Source organism: Pan troglodytes, chromosome 6 (genome assembly GCF_028858775.2).
Source record: "Pan troglodytes isolate AG18354 chromosome 6, NHGRI_mPanTro3-v2.0_pri, whole genome shotgun sequence".
Classification (NCBI taxonomy): Eukaryota; Metazoa; Chordata; class Mammalia; order Primates; family Hominidae; genus Pan; species Pan troglodytes.
This window is the reverse complement of record NC_072404.2, coordinates 28638061-28657016: the sequence shown is the minus strand read 5'-3', so window position 1 is coordinate 28657016 and position 18956 is coordinate 28638061. Positions and strand designations below refer to the sequence as shown.

Genomic DNA, 18956 nt, shown 5'->3' with positions numbered 1-18956 from the left:
TGTAGGGCACACAAGCCCCAAGCCCAAGAGGGTTTTTGGCTTCACACAGTAAAGAAGCCAAGGGTGAGCTGGTGGTTTTAGACAGCAACTTTTACTGAAGCAGCAGTGTACAAGAGCAGCCAGAGGTATTGCTCCTTCCACAGCAGGGCTAATCACAGGCAGTGTGCCCAGAGTAGCAGCTCAGGGGCAGTTTCACAGTCATATTTATACCCAGTTTTAATTATATGCAAATTAAGGGGTGGATATTCAGAATTTTCTAGAAAAGAAGGTGGTACTTCTGGGTCATTGCCACAGAAAGGGGAAGTGACTTCCAGGTGTTGCTATAGCAATGGTAAACTGACATGGTACTTGTGGGCATGTCTTATGGAGAGGTGCTTTTGCCTCTTCCCTGTTTCAAGTTAGTCTTCAGTCTGGTCTGAAGTTCAAGCCCCATCTCTGGAGTCAAGTCCTGCCTCCTACCTCAATCTTGTCTCAACCAGATAAAGTTGAGTTTCTGGATCTGTAAACGCTCATCAAGACCAACTATGCTCTCTGTGAAGTTTTTCCTGAGTATTTTAGCTCATAAGGCTAGCTCTCCCCTCTTAACACATTTAATTTTTTTTGTTGTTGATTCCACTCATTTAGCACTTTCTGGGTACTGTCTTTTATCATTGACTATGATGTTACTTACTATGTATCTAATACTCTAAAATTTGCAAAGATCTTTTATATATTAACTTTTTTATTTCTCACAATAATATTCTGAGAAGTACACTTATTTTCAGAAGATAAACAGATTTAGGGAGGTAGCCCTTGGTAACTCACTGGAGGTGTTTGAACAGGGGAGTGACATGAGCAGAGCAATGATGTAGAAGCCTGATCTTAACTACAGCGTATAGAGTATATAGCAAAGGTGGAGACTAGAGGCTGGTAGACGAGATAGCTTCCAGCTATTATAGTTTAGGCTATAAGGAGCTGAACTAGGAGGGCACATCAAGAATAGAAGAGAGGTTCTCAACCTTTTTTCCTTCAACAAGAAATGTATCCAAGGAATATAACATACTTTTGGCCATTATAATGTTGTCTCCATTTCCAACTGTATGTGTGGGAATTACTGTAGAGGTGAATCTCTACTGTGAGGTAGGAGGCAAGACTGAGCTCCAGAGGCAGGGCTTGGACACTGGACAAAATTGAGGACTAGCTAAAACAGGGACAGGGTGGAAGCAGTTTTCCATAAGTCACACCTCCCATGTGCCATGTGCCATGTGTGCTATGTGCCATGTCAGTTTACTATTGCCATGGTAACACCGGGGAGCTACCACCCCTTTCCATGGCAGTGACATGACAAGCCAAAAGTTACTACCCCTTCCCTAGAAATTACTGCATAAACTCTGCCTTAATCTACATGTAATTAAAAGTAAGTATAAATACGACTGAAAAACTGCCCTGAGTTGTTATATCTGCAGGAGCAGTCATGGAGCTGTAACACCTCTTTAATAAAGCTGTTTTCTTTTACCACCAGCTTGGCCTTGAATTCTTCCCTGGGTAAAGCCAAGAACCCACAGGCTAAGACCCACTTTAGGGCTCACCTGTCCTGGATCAAATCTACATAATTTAGACTTTGTGGAGGTCAAGGAGTAAGATTAACCCAGTATGTTACACAAGCTCTAAACTTGACAGTCATCCTTGACTACTTCTTTCAATGTTGCCCTACATATTCATTTGGCCGACAAGTCCTGCTGATTTCACCTTCTTAATGGTTTTCAAATTTACTCCTCTCTCTAGTTTAACTGCATGGGGTTCTTCAAAAGTTCCCCGACTCCTCTAGGCAGTGTTAGTTGTCTTTCTTCTGCCTTTCTGTCAAATTTTGAGCATAACTTTATTGTGGGACTTAGTATATATATTCACATTACATTGGAATCATCTGTTTACTCATGTTTCTCCATTCAACCATGATATTCTTAAGGGCAGTTTAAAAAAAAATCTTATATCTCTAATGCCTAGCATATAATAAGGCTCAATGAATGTTTGAGGAAGGCAAATGACTTTGGTATTTTTAGCCCATCTGGCAGAATAAATGCCACATTCACTGCATTCTTACTATGTATGAGGTATTTGAATAAAAAGATGAGAAACAGTTTCTGCATTGAATACATGGACACTAAGAAGGGAGCAATATACATGGGGACCTACTTGAGGGTGGGAAGAGGGTGAGGATCCAAAAACTACCTATCAGCTACTATGCTTATTGCCTGGGTGAGAAAATAATCTATGCACCAAACCCCCGCAACATGCAATTTACCCATATACCAAACCTGCACATGCACTCCCTGAAACTAAAGTAAAAGTTGGAAAGAAATAGCTTCTGTTTTGGAGGAGCTCGGATAACAGCAAGGGACAATATAATGACTAAGAGCAACCAACTGTGTGATCTTTTATCAATTATTTAATATCTCTGAATCTCAGTTTCCTTATCTGTGAAATGAAACCATATATATCCTTACAAGAATTAGTAAAATAAGCTATAATGCAGTGCAATCTTACAAATTCCTGTAAGGATTAAAAGAACAATTATTCAGCCGGGCGCGGTGGCTAACGCCTGTAATCCCAGCACTTTGAGAGGCCGAGGCGGGCAGATCACGAGGTCAGGAGATCAAGACCATCCTGGCTAACACGGTGAAACCCTCATCTCTACTTAAAACAAACAAAAAAAAGTACAAAAAATTAGCTGGGCGTGGTGGCAGGCGCCTGTAGTCCCAGCTACTTGGGAAGCTGAGGCAGGAGAATAGCGTGAACCTGGGAGGCGGAGCTTGCAGTGAACCGAGATCGTGCCACTGCACTCCAGCCTGGGTGACATTCCAAGACTCCATCTCAAAAAAAAAAAAAAAGAACTATTTTTCAGCACTTAACACAGTGACAGGCATAGTAGACACAGGTTGTTATTATTCATGATGATGAGCCTAGCAGAAGAATACTATAATATGAGGTGATTTTTTTTTCTTGTTTTTAAAGATGTGGTCTCACTCTGTTGCCCAAGCTGGATTGTAGTGATGAAACTGCCACTGTAAAATTATAACTGAGATGGCGAAAGACATCTGACATCACCAACTCCATCTTGCTTCTAACCTCCAAGCTGTCCTTGTTCACTCCTGGGCATAGGCTGAACTAACTTTGGAAAGAACTTTTAGTTTATAGCTTAAAACAAAGATGATAACAGCCCTTTCCCTAAACAAATCCCCTTCTTGCCTAAAAAAATTCTTTTAATCCTTACAGGAATTTGTAAGATTGCAGTGCATTATAGCTTATTTTACTAATTTTGTAAGGATTTAAATATATATAGTTGGCTTCATTTTACAGGTAAGGAAACTGAGATTCAGAGATATTAAATAATTGATCAAAGATCACACAGTTGGTTTGTGCTTTTAGTCATTATATTGTCCCTTGCTGTTGTTATCTGAGCTCCACCAAAACATAAACTATTTCTTTTTTTTTTTTTTTGCTCTTTCCAACTTTTACTTTAGTTTCAGGGAGTGCATGTGCAGGTTTGGTATACAGGCTAACAGATTAGCGAAAAGATTAGACATTATGGTTTAGGAGTCATGCAGCTGGAGGCTACAAGATTCTGACCCTCCCCAAATTGCTCCTGGGGATAACAACTCTATTGTAAAGCCTAACATCAGTGTTTGAGATATTTTGCAGACCCTGCAAAATGGATCAGCTGGCACCACCCAGATAGGTAAACTGGCTCATCTGATCTTGTGGTCCCAACCCAGGAACTAAGATTCTGACCCTTCCCAAATTGCTCCTGGGTATAACACTATTGTAAAGCCTAACATCAGTGCTTGAGATACTTTGCAGAGCCTGCGAAATGGATCAGCTGGCACCACCCAGATCGGCAAACTGGCTCATCTGATCTTGTGGCCCCGACCCAGGAACTGAGGCAGTACAAGACAGCTTCCACTCCCTGTGATTTCATCTCTGACCCAACCAATCAGCACTTCCGACTTACTGGCTGTCTCCCCACGCACCAAATTGTCCTTAAAAACTCTGATCCCCGAATGCTATGGGATACTGATTTGAGTAATAATAAAACTCTGGTCTCCTGCACAGCCAGCTCTGCGTGAATTACTCTTTATTGTAATTCCCCTGTGTTGATCAATCGGCTCTGTCCAGGCAGCGGGCAAAGTGAACCCTTTGGGAGCTTACAGCAAGTGGCCCAATCACAGCTCACTGCAGCATCAAACTCAAGTGGTCCTCCCGCCTCAGCCTCCCAAATAGCCAGAATTACAGGCGCAAGCCACAGAGGTCAGCAAGGGGAAATTTTTTAGGAGCACAGCCATTGGGCACAGAAAACGACTACGTACCTTCAGAATGAGGCAGGAAAGTCTTAAAAGTCAAAGTCTTAGAAATGTCTTACAGCCTTAAAAATCAATTAAGTCTTAGACCTGGGGGGTCAAATCTCAAATACGACAGCAGCCAGAAATTTATTACATCAGAGGTTGGGAATCACTTGGGAAACTTCAAAGGCAGATCAATGGCCAGTTCCCAGCCCCAAACGCATTAGAATTTCTAGGAGTAGGTCTCCAGCGTGAGTATGGTTTTACCTCTCCTAAAGTGATTCTAATGTGCAGCCAGGGTTGAGAACCACTGCCATTCTAAACCAATGAGGGCAAGATGGCCAAACAGAAGTGTCATTTCCTATTTAGTCTCCTTGATTGTTGCAATGGAATTTCTCAGCTTCAAAAGTCCAGAATTTCATGTGAGATTTCCAAATTCTAAAATGTTGGCAAGTAATTAAAAGAATTTTTTTAAAAAAAGATTGGGATCAAAGAAAACATGGATTCGGGCCCTACTGAGTGTCACTTCGTAACCTTTTTGCAGTTCAACCTCAGGTTTGAACAACCTGATTCTGAGAAGTTAAATAACTTGTCCACGGTTACACAGCCAGCAGGAATAAGAGTTAGGACTAAAACCCAGTCCCTCTGAATTTAATTAATGTTCCTTCTATGAGAAGGAAGGAACACCTGAAGATGCGCTTTAAAAATGGGTAACAGAAACGCGAAGTTACAGCCAGCCATGATCGCAACCACGCATGCGCCTACTACTGGCGGCGAGGCGGAAGAGCAGGGAAGGTTAAAGGCGATGAATTACGACCTCTGCTGGCGACGCTCACGACTCCTGCCGTAAAGGCCGTGTGTGGCGCCTGCGCACCTCCTTTCCCTTTCGGATTCCCGACGCGGTGGTTTTTGTAAGGGGTCCTCCCTGCGCCACACGGCCGTCGCCATGGTGAAGCTGAGCAAAGAGGCCAAGCAGAGACTACAGCAGCTCTTCAAGGGGGGCCAGTTTGCCATTCGCTGGGGCTTTATCCCTCTTGTGATTTACCTGGGTCAGTGGGAGAAGAACCGGGAAAGTGACTGGAGGGAAGAGGGTGGCGGAGACAGCAGCCCCATTTTTGGCCATCGGGGGAGGGAGAGAAAAACAGGGGACACCGCCGTGCACGGCCCCTGAGGCTGTCTGGTCAAGTGGGGCCGATCTAACCTGAGTTCGAGTTCCCGTTCTATCGCTTTATAGTTGCATGGTCTTTAAGCAGTCTTGCAATCTCCTTTTCTATTTTTGCATCCTTAAAGTGGAGGTCATACTTCTCGGGATTGTAGGGAGGGTTGGATGACCCCAGTGGATGTGAAAGTCACTAATTCACTCTTTAGCACTAGGTGGTTCTCGGGGTGTTTTTCCTCACCGCTCCATGTGGTCCTAAGTGGAAAGAGTCCTGTTCAGGGAATCGAGACACCTCGTGAAAGTACCACTGCCATGAAAGCATGATTATAATAATAGTCGTTGGATGCCTCTGCTTTCTTACCTGTACGATGAAGGGTTTGGATGATTTCTATTACTGCCCCCATTTTACAGGTGAGGAAACAGCCGTAGAGAAACTTTTTTGCCAAGGTCGCACAGCTATGCTGACTGAGGGAGTTAGGGGCTCAGGCAGTGGGGCATCAGAGCCCATAGTCTTAACCATTATAGCGCACTTAAAGGATTTGGGGTTTTTTTGGTTTTTGTTTTTAAGACAGAGTCTCGCTCTGTCACCCAGACTGGAGTGCAGTGGCGCTATCCCGGCTCATTGCAACCTCCGCCTCCTGTGCTCTAGCGATCCTTCCACCTCAGTCTCCCAAGTAGCTGGGACTACAGGCTGGTGCCAACAGGCTCGGTCACTTACTGCAAGGATTTGTTAATATTTTTCAGTTAGGGTTGCAGACTGGGACCTATTCTGTAGTTTTTTCTTTTCTTTTCTGTCTTTTTTTTTTTTTTTCCTTTTTTCTTTTTTGAGACAGTCGCTGTGTGCCCAGGCTGGAGTGTAGTGGCGCGATCTCTGCCCACCGCAATCTCTGCCTCTCGGGATCAAGCGATCCTTCCCCCTTAGCCTCCCGAGTAGCTGTGATTACAGACTTGCAGCCACCGCTCGCGGCTAATGTTTATATTTTTAGTAGAGACGGGGTTTTGCTATGTGGGCCAGGCTGGCCTCAAACTCCTGGCCTCAAGTTAGCTACCTCCCCTCCCGCCGGCCTCCGCCCCGCGCGCGGCCTCCCAAAGTGCTGGGATTACAAGTGTGAATCACCGCGGCCAGCCTGTAGTTTTTTCTTTTTCTTTTTTTTTTCTTTGAGACGGGGTCTGGCTCGCCCAGGCTGGAGTGCAGTGGCGAGATCTCAGCTCACTGCAAGCTCCGCCTCCCGGGTTCTCGCCATTCTCCTGCCTCAGCCTCCCTGGCAGCTGGGACTACAGCGCCCGCCACCATGCCGGGCTAATATTTTGTATTTTTACTAGAGACAGGGTTTCACCGTGTGAGCCAGGATGGTCTCGATCTCCTGACCTCGTGATCCGCCCGCCTCGGCCTCCCAAAGTGCTGGGATTACAGGCGTGAGCCACCGCGCCCGGCCAAGTTTTTTCTTTTTAATTTTACTGCCCCACTCAGGCAGTTCGGTGAAAGGGAAAGAGCAGGTTTTTCATCCCAGCTGTGTCAGTTTGAGCATATAGTTTGACAATTGTAAAACTCAGTTTCACATTTTAAAATGCTATGGTTTTAACAAGGTGCTGCTTCCTATTTAATTTAGGTGTCATGCATTGTATAAGATAAAGTACACTCTGACTAAGCAGCTGTGGTTTCTATTTCTCCATGAGTTGCAAGCCAACTGATAACCTGGGATTATAGAACTTAAAAAGACGTTTTTCTCCCTTATTCTGGGTGCGATTTTTTAAAAAAACATTACTTTTCTAGATTTTAGTGACTTTGTATGGGTACCAAGGATTAGAGTAAATATGACAGTTGGTGTTGTCCCCACTATTCTTGCAGCACCTCCCCCCACACCCACTTCTTTCACTTACTGATAGAAGGGCCTACTCTGGCTGGTCAAACGCTGGGACTAGCTCCCCTTTTAGCTAAGAGAGGTGTGGAAGCTTGATTCTTCCCCTTCTTTGTGCCACCTTTTTTCACTGCGTATACGAGGTCCTATTTTAGCGTGCTCTTGCTTTTTGTGTCCCTTTGGTTTTTTGCTTCTCTGTAAGTCTTTTCATCTACTGTTCCCTCCTCCTCCCTGTTTTGAGATTCCGTTTCTATTGCTAGAAAGCTGTAGCTGGTTGCTGCAATCTGCATGCCAGGGGCTTTCGTGTAAGAGTGGATAATGCATTCCTTTTCCATACTAGAGTTTATCTTTCATTTTATGCACACTGGCTATATTCCCTTCCTAGGACTACCGTTATGGTGATTTTCACCCCAACATTCAATTCAAGTTATATGAGATTGGTGTTAAGTTGTCTTTCCAGTACTTGTCTATCATTGTCTTTTCCTTTATACTGTATATTTAATTTTATGTCTAAACCAGTTCCCATGTTGAAATAGAGACAGGGTCTTGCTGTGTTACCCAGGCTGGTGGTCTTGAACTTCTGGTTTCAAGTGATCTTCGATCTTGGCCTCCCAAAGTGCTGGGATTATAGGAATGGGCCACCACACCTGGCTCCAGGTTGTTCTTTTACTTCCTCCACCTCAACTCTCACTAAAACCAGCAACTGCGGATTTAACTTCGTGTGTAATTTAGGTTCAATCATAACTTTCAGTGCTTCAGGGAGTATAGTGCTATAAAATATGACAAGCAGTGACACGATAATAGAGTGTCTGGACATTTACTAACAAAAAGGTTTTAATGAGCCGCTTGTTGGAAGACAGTTCTCCATGGTGTCTTGCATTTCTGCACATCTTATAAGCAGAGGCTCTCATGACCCTTTGTTCCATATTATCTTTTGAGGATGTTTGTAGAACAAACAGCCTTGGAAAATAGTACCTTCAGCCAGAGCAAAGAGAGATGTGCTTACAGGCCATTATAAAAGACTCTTGTTCCCTACGCTCCAGTTAATCTCCTGCAGTGCAATCCACCACATGTGCAGGAGGCTGGGGCGGGCGGATCACCAGGGGTCAGGAGTTCGAGACCAGGCTGACCAACATGGAGAAACTCTGTCTCTACTAAAAATACAAAAATTAGCTGGGTGTAGTGGCGCATGCCTGTAATCCCAACTACTCAGGAGGCTGAGGCAGGAGAATCGCTTGAACCCGGGAGTAGATGAAGGTTGCAGTGAGCTGAGATCGTACCACTACACTCCAGCCTGGCGACAGAGCGAGACTCCGTCTCAAAAAAAAAAAAAAAAAAAAAAAGAATAGTGTTTTATACCAACATCTGTGAAATTGGAAGGCCAGTTTGTTATCTTTTATTTATTTTAATGGTCTAAGTCACAGATTTTTTTTAAATATTAACTTTTATTCCCTATTACATATACTATTTTTTATCTTTTAAATAAGATAAAATTGCAGACCCCTCATAGTTCTTGAAACCTCCCTAACTTAGTCAGTTGCTTCAACAAGTGAACATATATGTCATTAGGTTAATTTATAAATATATTTTAAATGGTAAAAGATATACTTAACCATACTTGTAACGAGTTGATTTGATTAGGTTGTTAAATAATAAGTATTGGATGATCCATCCCCTGCCGCCAACCCGCCCCCCCCCCCCCCCGCCCTCCACCCCGTCCTTGTTCTATCGTTGGTCTTTGTTTTATAAAAGGAGAGGTTTATGGGGGATAAAATATCCTCAGTTGTGTTTTTTAAAAAGTTCAGTAGTTTTTCCTCCAGGCATGGTGGTTCACACCTGTAATCCCAGCACTTTGGAAAGTCGAGGCAGGTGGATCATTTGAGGTCAGGAGTTTGAGACCAGCCTGGCCAACATGGTGAGACCCTGTCTCTACTAAAAATACAAAAAAATTTAGCTGGGCGTGGCAGCACGTGCCTGTAATCTTAGCTATTCAGGAGGCTGAGACAGGAGAATAGCTTGAGCCTGGGAGGCAGAGGTGACAGAGGTTGCAGTGAGCCGAGATCATGCCACAGCACTCCAGCCTGGGTGACAGAGTGAGACTCTGTCTCAAAAAGAAAGGAATAAGATAGCTTGTTCTTCCTACTGATTAGTCCTGGACATAATTTCATACTCTAATGAAGATTGGAGACTTCTGTAGCGTAGGTAAATTTAGATAGTACTGGTTGGTCTGGATATCATTCTAACTAACCTAGGTTGGATTACAAAGAAGAAAAAGTCTTGATTGTAAATGTTTTGTCTGCTGGGGTTTTAATTAATATTTTTTCTCTTCTGTCTTCCTTGATTCAGGATTTAAGAGGGGTGCAGATCCTGGAATGCCTGAACCAACTGTTTTGAGGTACTGCTCTTAAAACTAAACATTTCAGGGCAAATGTTCATACAGTAGTACTGAATCACTAAGATGTAAAAGACTAATAGTGGCAGGCCTTGAAATGGAGCTTTATCAGTCAGTATAGTTTTGGGCTATTGGAAAACTGCAACTACTTTCTCTTCCCCCTCCTAATTTGTATTTACTGTACCATGTTATAACTACAATGAAGCATATTTTAACAGAAAAAGAATTTATTATCCTACCACTTTAAAATACGAACTGTTTTAAATTTCTGATATTCCCGTCTTATCCTCATTCAGATGAATACAACCTTTTATATCGCTCTGACAAGGGTATGCAGGATTTTGTTTTCACCTAAAATTTTAGTTGCTGTCCCACATGTTTTCCAGTTGCGGTTTACGTGGGTTTTTCAATTTTTCAGTATTTTATACAACAATACAATTAACATTTGGGCAGGGTGTGGTGGCTCACACCTGTAATCTCAGCACTTTGGAAAGCCAAGGTGGGAAGATCATGGGAGGATTGCTTGAAGCTAGGAGTTCAAGACCAGCCTGGGCAACATAGCGAGACCCATCTCTACCAAAAAAAAAAAGTAAATAATTAACATTTGTGTATACATAGCTTTTATAGATTTTGATTTCCTTATAAATTGTCATGGGATTAATAAAGTAGGAGCATTTGTGGCTCTTGACTGTCAAATTCCTTTCTCAGAAATGATCTTGCTGGTATGTGTAAACACTTGTGAAAACTTCACACACACAGTATACATATTCATATACATATGTATGCATATATGTGCATACTTATGAAAATTATATGTATAGGTATAATCTCAAACAGGCAGGTTTGCTCTGGAGGAACGACTGATACTTGTGGCACTATGATGACCATGACTACTGCACACTAGTGAATCGGATTTCTCCTTGATCCTGTCTCAGACATCTCTTGTGGGTTGCCCTCAGACTTTTCACTGACTATTCTAGGGCTTTATTCATTTTCTTCAAACTTTTACTCTAAGCCATGTTTTTCTAGAGTGGGCAGAAAATATGTTATTCACTATCACCTAGAATGTGTCAGCCACTGCTTTAGGTGCTTTTTACGCAATGTGTCTAGTTGTCACTTCAGTCCTTCAGAGCAGGTTATACAGTCAGTAGGTGGTGGAATATGTTCTATTTCCAAAGCTCACATTCTTTCCACTGGATCATGTGGCCTTCCCCAAGTAATTTTACCTCATTCTTAACTTAGCACAATACTATCTGATATGAATTTCCTCCACCACATCTGCCTTGCTGCTCTCTTCTTTTTCAGAGGAAGGTCTTTTTTATTCTCAAAGGGTACTACAATATGTGCTTTCAAATTGTTCACTTCTGCAGTTATTCTGTTTTCCCTGATAAAGTTTTTCAACAAATGATCTTCACACACTACCTTCTTCACCTCCCTCTCTTCCTTTAACTGTTTATGGCATGACTTTTAGAAACTGTTTTCAGAGATTCCCCACTAAGTCCTTTTTTCTTAGCCCTTACTCTTTGATCTATGAATTTTCTTTTCTGTAAAATAGCGATTGAGGTAATATATCTTCTGCCTACTAGTTGAGTGGCCTTGGCCTTAGACCAGTTATTTCCTTAGAGAAACATTACCTTGGGAAACATAAGAGAGGACAACTGAGTCAAGCTGTGTGGACATTTTCCAAGTATTGGAAATTATCATCAAATACCTTCCTCCAAGAAGCCATTAACCTTTCTAAGCTGTCATCTCCCCTTTTTATCAGTTGGGGATAATAGTACCTACCTAATAAGGTAGCCATGAGCATTGAATATTATATATAAAGGATTAGCAGTACTTGTCAAGTAATACGTGATCAGTAAACTATTAATAGTAATTTTTAACCTTTTCAGTGTCATCTTTTTTATCCCCATTTCCTTATGAAAACAGTGCTCTAGCTATATGATACTGCATGCTAAGTCCCAGAATAAACTATATATATTTTTATGCCTTTGTTCCTATGCTTGTGCTCCCTCAGCCTGGAATGCTTTTTCCCCTTAGTTTCCACTGGATGGAAATCTGCTTCTAGAAAAGCCCAATCTCAAATGTCGCCCCTTCTGTAAATCTCTTCCTTCTTTCCTCCTAGCTAAAACTACTCTGTTTTTTGTGTTTCCATAGTTTCTTTTTTTCTTTTTAATTTTTATAGAGGCAGGATCTCACCCTGTTGCCTAGTCTGGTCTCAGACTCCTGGGATCAAGTGATCCTGCCTCGACCTCCCGAAGTGCTGGGATTATAGGCATGGGCCACTGCACCCAGCCCCATAGTATCCTTTTGTATCTGTCATTCTCTGCCTTGTATTATGCTTGTAGCTATAATATATTTTATCTCATAAGCACCTAAAGTAGTTGCTCAACAAGCATTGAATTAACTAATGACCCTCATCTCTTGATGGTCTTCTGTGGGTTTTTTATATTTTATTTTAGTTTTTTTGTAGGAAGAAGGTCTCACTGTGTTGCCCAGTCTGGTCTCGAACTTCTGGGCTCAAGCCGTCCTCCCACCTGGGCCTCCCAATGTGCTAGGATTATAAGCATGAGCCACAGCACCTGGCCGTCTTGGTGGTCCTTTGGACAGGAATTGACAAAGCATTGCATCTTGTACAAATTTTTGGCTGGACCTGCATGCTAGGAAATAACACTTTTTTGTGCCCTGGGTGATTTAGGATACAGAAGTGGGGCAAGAATGTGTCTTTCTGTTGTCCTTTTTTGGGGCTGCATTTATCCCAACAAGATTTGAACCTTCAGCAACTAGATGAAGCATCCCTGTCCTACTGCTTTTCATTTCTTCATCTTATTGTCTTCTCAGTGCTTCTCTCCTTCCTGATGCTAACCCTCTTGATCTTTTCTGTCATTAAGAGCATCTTCTGGTTTCCCTCCAGAGGCATTTGTGTTTTAGGAAAGAATTGAGTGAGTGAGTGCCTGCAAAGGGTTACTCAGTTACGGAATTTCATGTACTGTGCTCCCTGCACTGGGAAGAGTGACTAGAGAGATCTGAGCTGCCTAATCTGTACCCTGAAAGGAACAGAATTATACCTGCTATGGTTTTTATTAACGTAAAATTTATTGTTTATTAATATAAAGTCTGTTGTTTCTACATATATTTATTGTTTATATAATACTTATGTAAATAATACAGTTAATGATCTACTAGTTTGTTTCCCTTGCCAGGTTGTTGGGTTGTTTGAGATTAGGACCACATTCATCTTAGTATCCTCTTTCACCCAGGATGACTCATTGTATGTGGTCAGCAAATATTGGTTGACATGAGTGCCTTATTCAAAAGTACTTTAATATATAAGGGGCAGTGTCTTTGTAAAACATTTAGGCAAAATATGTGACTATCAAGGTTAAGAGAATCATTTCCATTATCTGCATAAGGCTGAGCAAGATTTCCTTTTTATATTTTTGCTGCCCATTACCATTGAAGAAGAGACCTTCATAGATCTTTTTTTGTGTTTTTTTCTGTCACCCAGGCTGGAGTGCAGTGGCGCAGTCATGGCTCACTGCAGCCTTGACCTCCTGAGCTCAGGTGGTCCTCCCACCTCAGCCTCCCGAGTAGCCAGGACCACAGGCACGCGTCACCACACCTGGCTAATTTTTTTTTTTTTTTTTGAGTCGGAGTCTTGCTCTGTCACCCAGGCTGGAGTGCAATGGTACAATCTCGGCTCACTGCAACCTCCGCCTCCCAGGTTCAAGCGATTCTCCTGCCTCAGCCTCCTGAGTAGCTGGGATTACAGGCATGCACCACCAAGTCCGGCTAATTTTTGTATTTTTGTATTTTTTTTTTTTTTTTTAAGAGACAGGGTTTCACCATGTTTCCCAGGCTGGTTTCGAACTCGTGGGCTCAGGCGATCCACCCACCTCAGCCTCCAAAGTACTGGGATTACAGGCATGAACTATCATGCCTGGCCAATAATTTATTTTCATATCTTAACTGTGTGCAAAAATACTTATGGTTTAAGAGGCGATTTTAATACACATTTGAAAATTGGAAATAGATGTGTGTTTTCTTCTTAGGCACAGGGAAAATATTTTTTAAAAATAAGCTTTACAAAACTGTCATTGTCATTTAATAATGCAGTTTTATTCAACTGGGCTACATTTTTAAGCAGCAGGATTTAGAAATGAAACCATCTCTTTTCTCCTTCCTACACTCTATTGGAGTCAGCAAATGATTTGGGAGTTTGGGCTTCTTAGTGGCTGGAATGTTTGGGGTAAGAGTTAGTTGAGGTGGAAGTGGAGGCTAATTGCTCCCCAGGAACTTAATGGTTGTAAGGGCATTTAGGCCACATCCCACTTTACCCACTTAAATGATATATAACTATCTCAGAGCCTCAATTTCCACATTAAAATAGGGATCGTAGTTGGGAGTTGTGAACTTTCCTCAGTGTCTAATGCACAGAAACCATTCAATAAATGTTATTTTAGTATTACTGATACTGCATCTAATAATGAGATAGCTTTGTTTTCTGGGTTTATCAGGCCTACCTGTTAATGGAAATCAGTAATTGTTTTCCTTTTGATTGACTTCATTTTATGTCTGCTCACATTTTTGTTTTTGTTTATGATAGGTAACTGTGCTCAAAAGAAAAGTGTATTTGAATACAGTTCTGTATATTTAATTTGTTTGTTCAGTGGGATTGATCCTTGTCTTTCACAACTGAATTTGATAGGAAACAAACATAAATGTATAAAATTTTCTAGGTCTTAGGTTATGTGTAGAAGATTTTTATTTCGGAATTTAATTTCTTTCTCCTCTTCACAAACATTTTAGCCTACTTTGGGGATAAAGGATTATTTGGTCTTCTGGATTTGGAGGCAATCAGCGGACAGCATGGAAGATGTATGCTCTGGCTCGGATAAGAGATGGGACATCATTCAGTCACTAGTTGGATGGCACAAGGCTCTTCACAGATGCATCTGTAGCAGAGTGGAACTTGTACTAACTTATGATAGAATGTATCAGAATAAATGTTTTTAACAATGTTATGCTTGAATCTTTTTTGAATTGAACATGCTAGGATTATCAGGTAAAAATTAAGCCTTTTGGTACTTTTTCAAAACAGGGAATTTATGTATGTACCTAGGTGCTATTTACGCCTGTAAATCCCAGCACTTTGGGAGGCCAGGGCGGGTGGATCACGATATAAAAAAATTTTTCCAAGTTATTCCTGCCCATTGACCTAACATATGGATTACAGTTTCCCTTTGCAGTGAATTAATAACTCCTTCTAGGATATTCCGAGGTAGTAAGAATACAGATAGTTCTGTTTGTGACAAACCAAGCTGTTACTTCCTCCTCTGCATTAAAGTTCTGACTGCAAGAAATAAAGGTCCTGGCGGCTCTGTTGCTAGGGGATGGGAATGGCACTGGAGAGTTGTGTGATTTATTTGTAGGTTAAATGTGAGGCTAAAGTTTCCCTCAGTTATATTAGGAAACTAGAGCTGGCTGGGCAAGAGCCCGTGGAGAGCTACATGGAATAGTAGCACTATTTTCTGGTAGAAGGAAAGGCAGCTAATTAATGGAAACTAGTTTTCAGTTCTAGATACTGGTTTCCTGGGACCTTCACCTGTATTTGAATCCTACTTTTATTATTTAGTTTTTTCCGTTCTTCTAACAAAATAGCGTTATTTACTACGTTTGGCCATTGTTACTAATACAAGAAAGTAGAACCTGAAACGGACAGTTTGGAAAGAGCCTATTGGGTTGAATATTTTAAGCATCCAGTGTTTAGGCATGATCATGACTATAATCCCTCTCAGGTGCTGGGAGCTGCCATCACCAGAAAGTTCTTATTTCTAATGTAAAACCCTCTTAGCTATTTAAGCCTATTTCCTCAAGGCTTGTTACCTTTGCCATGGAGACATAGAAGACTATTGTGGTGTCTTGTTGCATAAAGGGATTTTAAAGTGGAATTCTTGAGAGCTAACTGCAAGAAATCAGTTTTGGTAAGTACTTAATGTAACTGCTTCAGCATCTGTGAATCTAGGCGTGTGTAATTTTGCTGAAAACTGAGCACAGTATTAAAATTCCATAGAATTGCTTAAGTTTGTAGTTCCCCCCAGTCCTTTTTGCCAAGTGCATTGTCAGGGAATTTTTGTTTAGTAAGTATTTTGTTTATACGTTTTTCTTCTGTTTCTCACTTGGGATTTTCAGAAATTGAGAAAGCTGTGTCAGGTATCTGTTTTGATTGCATAGTAATGTGAAGGGTAAACAACTGGTTGTGGTTTTTTTATTTTTTATTTTTTATTTTTTTGTTTTTTGAGATGGAGTCTCGCTCTGTCACCAGGCTGGAGCACAGTGGTGTGATTTTGGCTCACTGCAACCTCCACCTCCTGGGTTCAAGCGATTCCCCTGCCTCAGTCTCCCGAGTAGCTGGGACTACAGGTGCATGCCACTACACTTGGCCAATATTTTGTATTTTGGTAGAGATGGGGTTTCACCGTGTTGGCCAGGATGGTCTCGATCTCCTGACCTCGTGATGCGCCCGCCTCGGCCTCCCAAAGTGCTGGGATTACAGGTGTGAGGCACTGCGCCCCATCTGGTTGTGTTCTTTTAAGGATGACCTTTGTGAACCCCAAATGTCTGAGACAGGTTTCAGTCAATTTAGAAAGTTTATTTTGCCAAGGTTAAGGATGCGCCCATGACACAGCCTCAGGAAGTCCTGAGGAGGTGTGCCCAAGGTGGTCAGGATACGTAGTTTGCTTTTATACATTTTGGGGAGATGTGAGACATAAATCAGTATGTCTAAGATGTACATTGGTTTGGTCTGGTAAGGCGGGACAACTCTAAGTGGGGGCTTCCAGGTTATAAGTAGGTAAGAGACAAAAGGTTGCTTTCTTTTGAGTCCTTGGTCAGCCTGAATACACAATTTAGTCTGGCTCAATGAGTCTGCATTTTTACATAAATAGTGCAGAGGAAGCAATCATATGCATTTGTGTCAGGTGAGTCTCAGAGGGATGACTTTGAGTTCTGTCTGTCCTTTGTCCACAAGAAATTTCCTGTGGGCAAATTGTGAGGGAGGTATGTAGCTTCTTTTCTTTGTGGCTGTCTTATTTACAAATAAAACAGGAGGCAGTTTGGCCTGACAGTTCCCAGCTTGACTTTTCTCTTGGCTTAGTGATTTTGGGGGTCCTGTGATTTATTTTCCTTTCACACCTTGTAGCTATCTGTAAAACCTCAGAAGATTTTAAAATAAGGCATCCAGAATTAAGTAGGAAGGAACCAGCTCCCTGATCTCAGGTCTACGGAAGCTAGGAACAGAGTTTAAGCACTTCTTCAGGGCACAGCCTAAGAGCTGAGACTAGTACACAGTTTAATGTGTATGTATATATTATAAAGTTTGTGAAATGTTTAAGCTCCCACATTTTATGAGTTTTAGTTTTTAGGACAGTACAATTCAAGCATTTATTGATTTCTGTTCTGTGCTAAACACTAGAGAGTCCTTATGATTGAGATTATTCCTGACCTTGATTAGCTTATGGAAAAACACTGAGCTGGTAGGACCTGATTTAAGTCCTGGCCCTGTCAGTTCTAGAACCTTTGGTGAAGTCACTTTTGTTTTTTTCTGTTGTGGGGAGAACAAGGCCTCTGTGTTGCCCAGGCAGGTCTCAAACTCCTGGGCCCAAGCTATCCTCCTGCCTCTGCCTCCCAAAGTGCTGGGATTATAGGCGTGAGCCACCGCGCTTGGCTGAAGTCACTTAATCTTTAGGTTTCTTCCACAAGATAGGAACAATAATACCTGCCCCAGGATATTATTTTCTAAACAAGTGGTTTTCATAGCTGGTCCCAGACTAGCTTCACCTGGAAACTTGTTAAAATGCACATTTTTAAGTCTTACTCCAGACCTGAATCAGAAACTGGTGATGAAGCCCAGCAATGTGGGTATGTCTGTGTGTTTCATTTCCTCAAACATTATTTTAAGCATATTTTGAGAAAATTGTAGAGTTGCATACAGTGTAAGAAATGATACAGAAAGATCCCTATATCCTTTACAGTTTCCCCCAATGGTAATATCTTGTGTGAACCCCAATTATCGGAGACAGATCTCAGTTAATTAGGAAGTTTATTTTGCCAAAGTTAAGGACGTGCACCTGTGACACAGCCTCAGGAGGTCCTGATGGCATGTGCCCAAGGTGGTTGGGGCACAGCTTGTTTTTATACATTTTAGGGAGACACAAAACTTCAATCAATATATGTAAGATAAATAGTGGTTTGGTCCAGGAAGGTGGGACAACTCGAAGTGAGGTAGGAAGCTTCCAGGTCACAGGTAGATAAGAGACAAATGGCTGCATTGTTTTGAGTTTCTGATTAGCCTTTCCAAATGAGTCAATCAGATATATGTTAATCTCAGTGGACAGAAGCATGACTTTGAATTGAATGGAAGGCAGGTTTGTCCCAAGCAGTTCCCAGCTTGACTTTTCCCTTTAGCTTAGTGATTTTGGCGTCCCAAGATTTATTTTCCTTTCACACTTGCAAAACTGTGGTCAGCATCAGGATATTGACATTGATGAAGTCAAGAAAGAACATCTATCACCACAAGGATCCCTTGTATGGTGGGATATAGTCAACCTTTCTCCTCCTACCCTGCCCCTACCGCTAACCCCTGGCAACCAGGAAATCTGTTGACTACTTTTATAATTTTGTCATGTCAAGCAAGTTCTATAAATGGAATCAGACAGCTTTTGGGTTTGGCTTTTTTCAGTCAGCATAATTCTCTGTAGATTTATCAAAATAGTTTTTTCCTTTTTATTGCTGAGTAGTATTCCACGGAATGGATGTACAAGGATGACATCTGGGCTCCCAATTTTTAGCTGTTACAAGCAAAACTGCTATGAGCATTTGTGTACAGGTTTTTGTATGATTAATCTGTGATTTAACAAATCACAAGTGCTTCTGATGCAAGTCAAGTTTGAGAACTTCCCCAGACTTGCAGTAGCCTTCTTGCTTTCACCTGTGCATTACAGTGTGCTCTCAATGGAACATCCAGAGTGATCCTTTTAAAAATAAGATCACATCACATCCTGATCAAAGTTTTCCAGTGATTTCCCATCTCACTGGGAATGAAATCCCAAGTACTTATTTTCTGTGACCTACAAGACCCAATGTCCTCTGGCCTTCTGCACCTTTGGTCTCTTTGTTGCCTATGATTCATCACCCACATTTGCTTGTACTCTTTCTGTTTTGTTCCTATC

At 41.7% G+C, this 18956-nt stretch overlaps 1 protein-coding gene across 1 annotated transcript; it reads left to right on the top strand.

The window, feature by feature from the left end:
- Window positions 1–5152: 5152 nt before the first annotated feature.
- Window positions 5153–14750, top strand: TOMM7 (translocase of outer mitochondrial membrane 7). Its single transcript, XM_016945537.4, has 3 exons — window positions 5153–5365; window positions 9681–9729; window positions 14536–14750. The coding sequence occupies exons 1-3, from the start codon at window positions 5263–5265 to the stop codon at window positions 14549–14551; spliced, it is 168 nt and encodes a 55-aa protein (XP_016801026.1). The 5' UTR covers window positions 5153–5262; the 3' UTR covers window positions 14552–14750.
- Window positions 14751–18956: the final 4206 nt, after the last annotated feature.

Bases quoted from the DNA above. Each gene is read 5' to 3' on its own strand.
- TOMM7 (XM_016945537.4), top strand. From the start codon at position 5,263: ATGGTGAAGCTGAGCAAAGAGGCCAAGCAGAGACTACAGCAGCTCTTC. The intron at 5,366-9,680 runs GTCAGTGGGAGA...TCCTTGATTCAG, and splicing joins CCCTCTTGTGATTTACCTGG to GATTTAAGAGGGGTGCAGAT.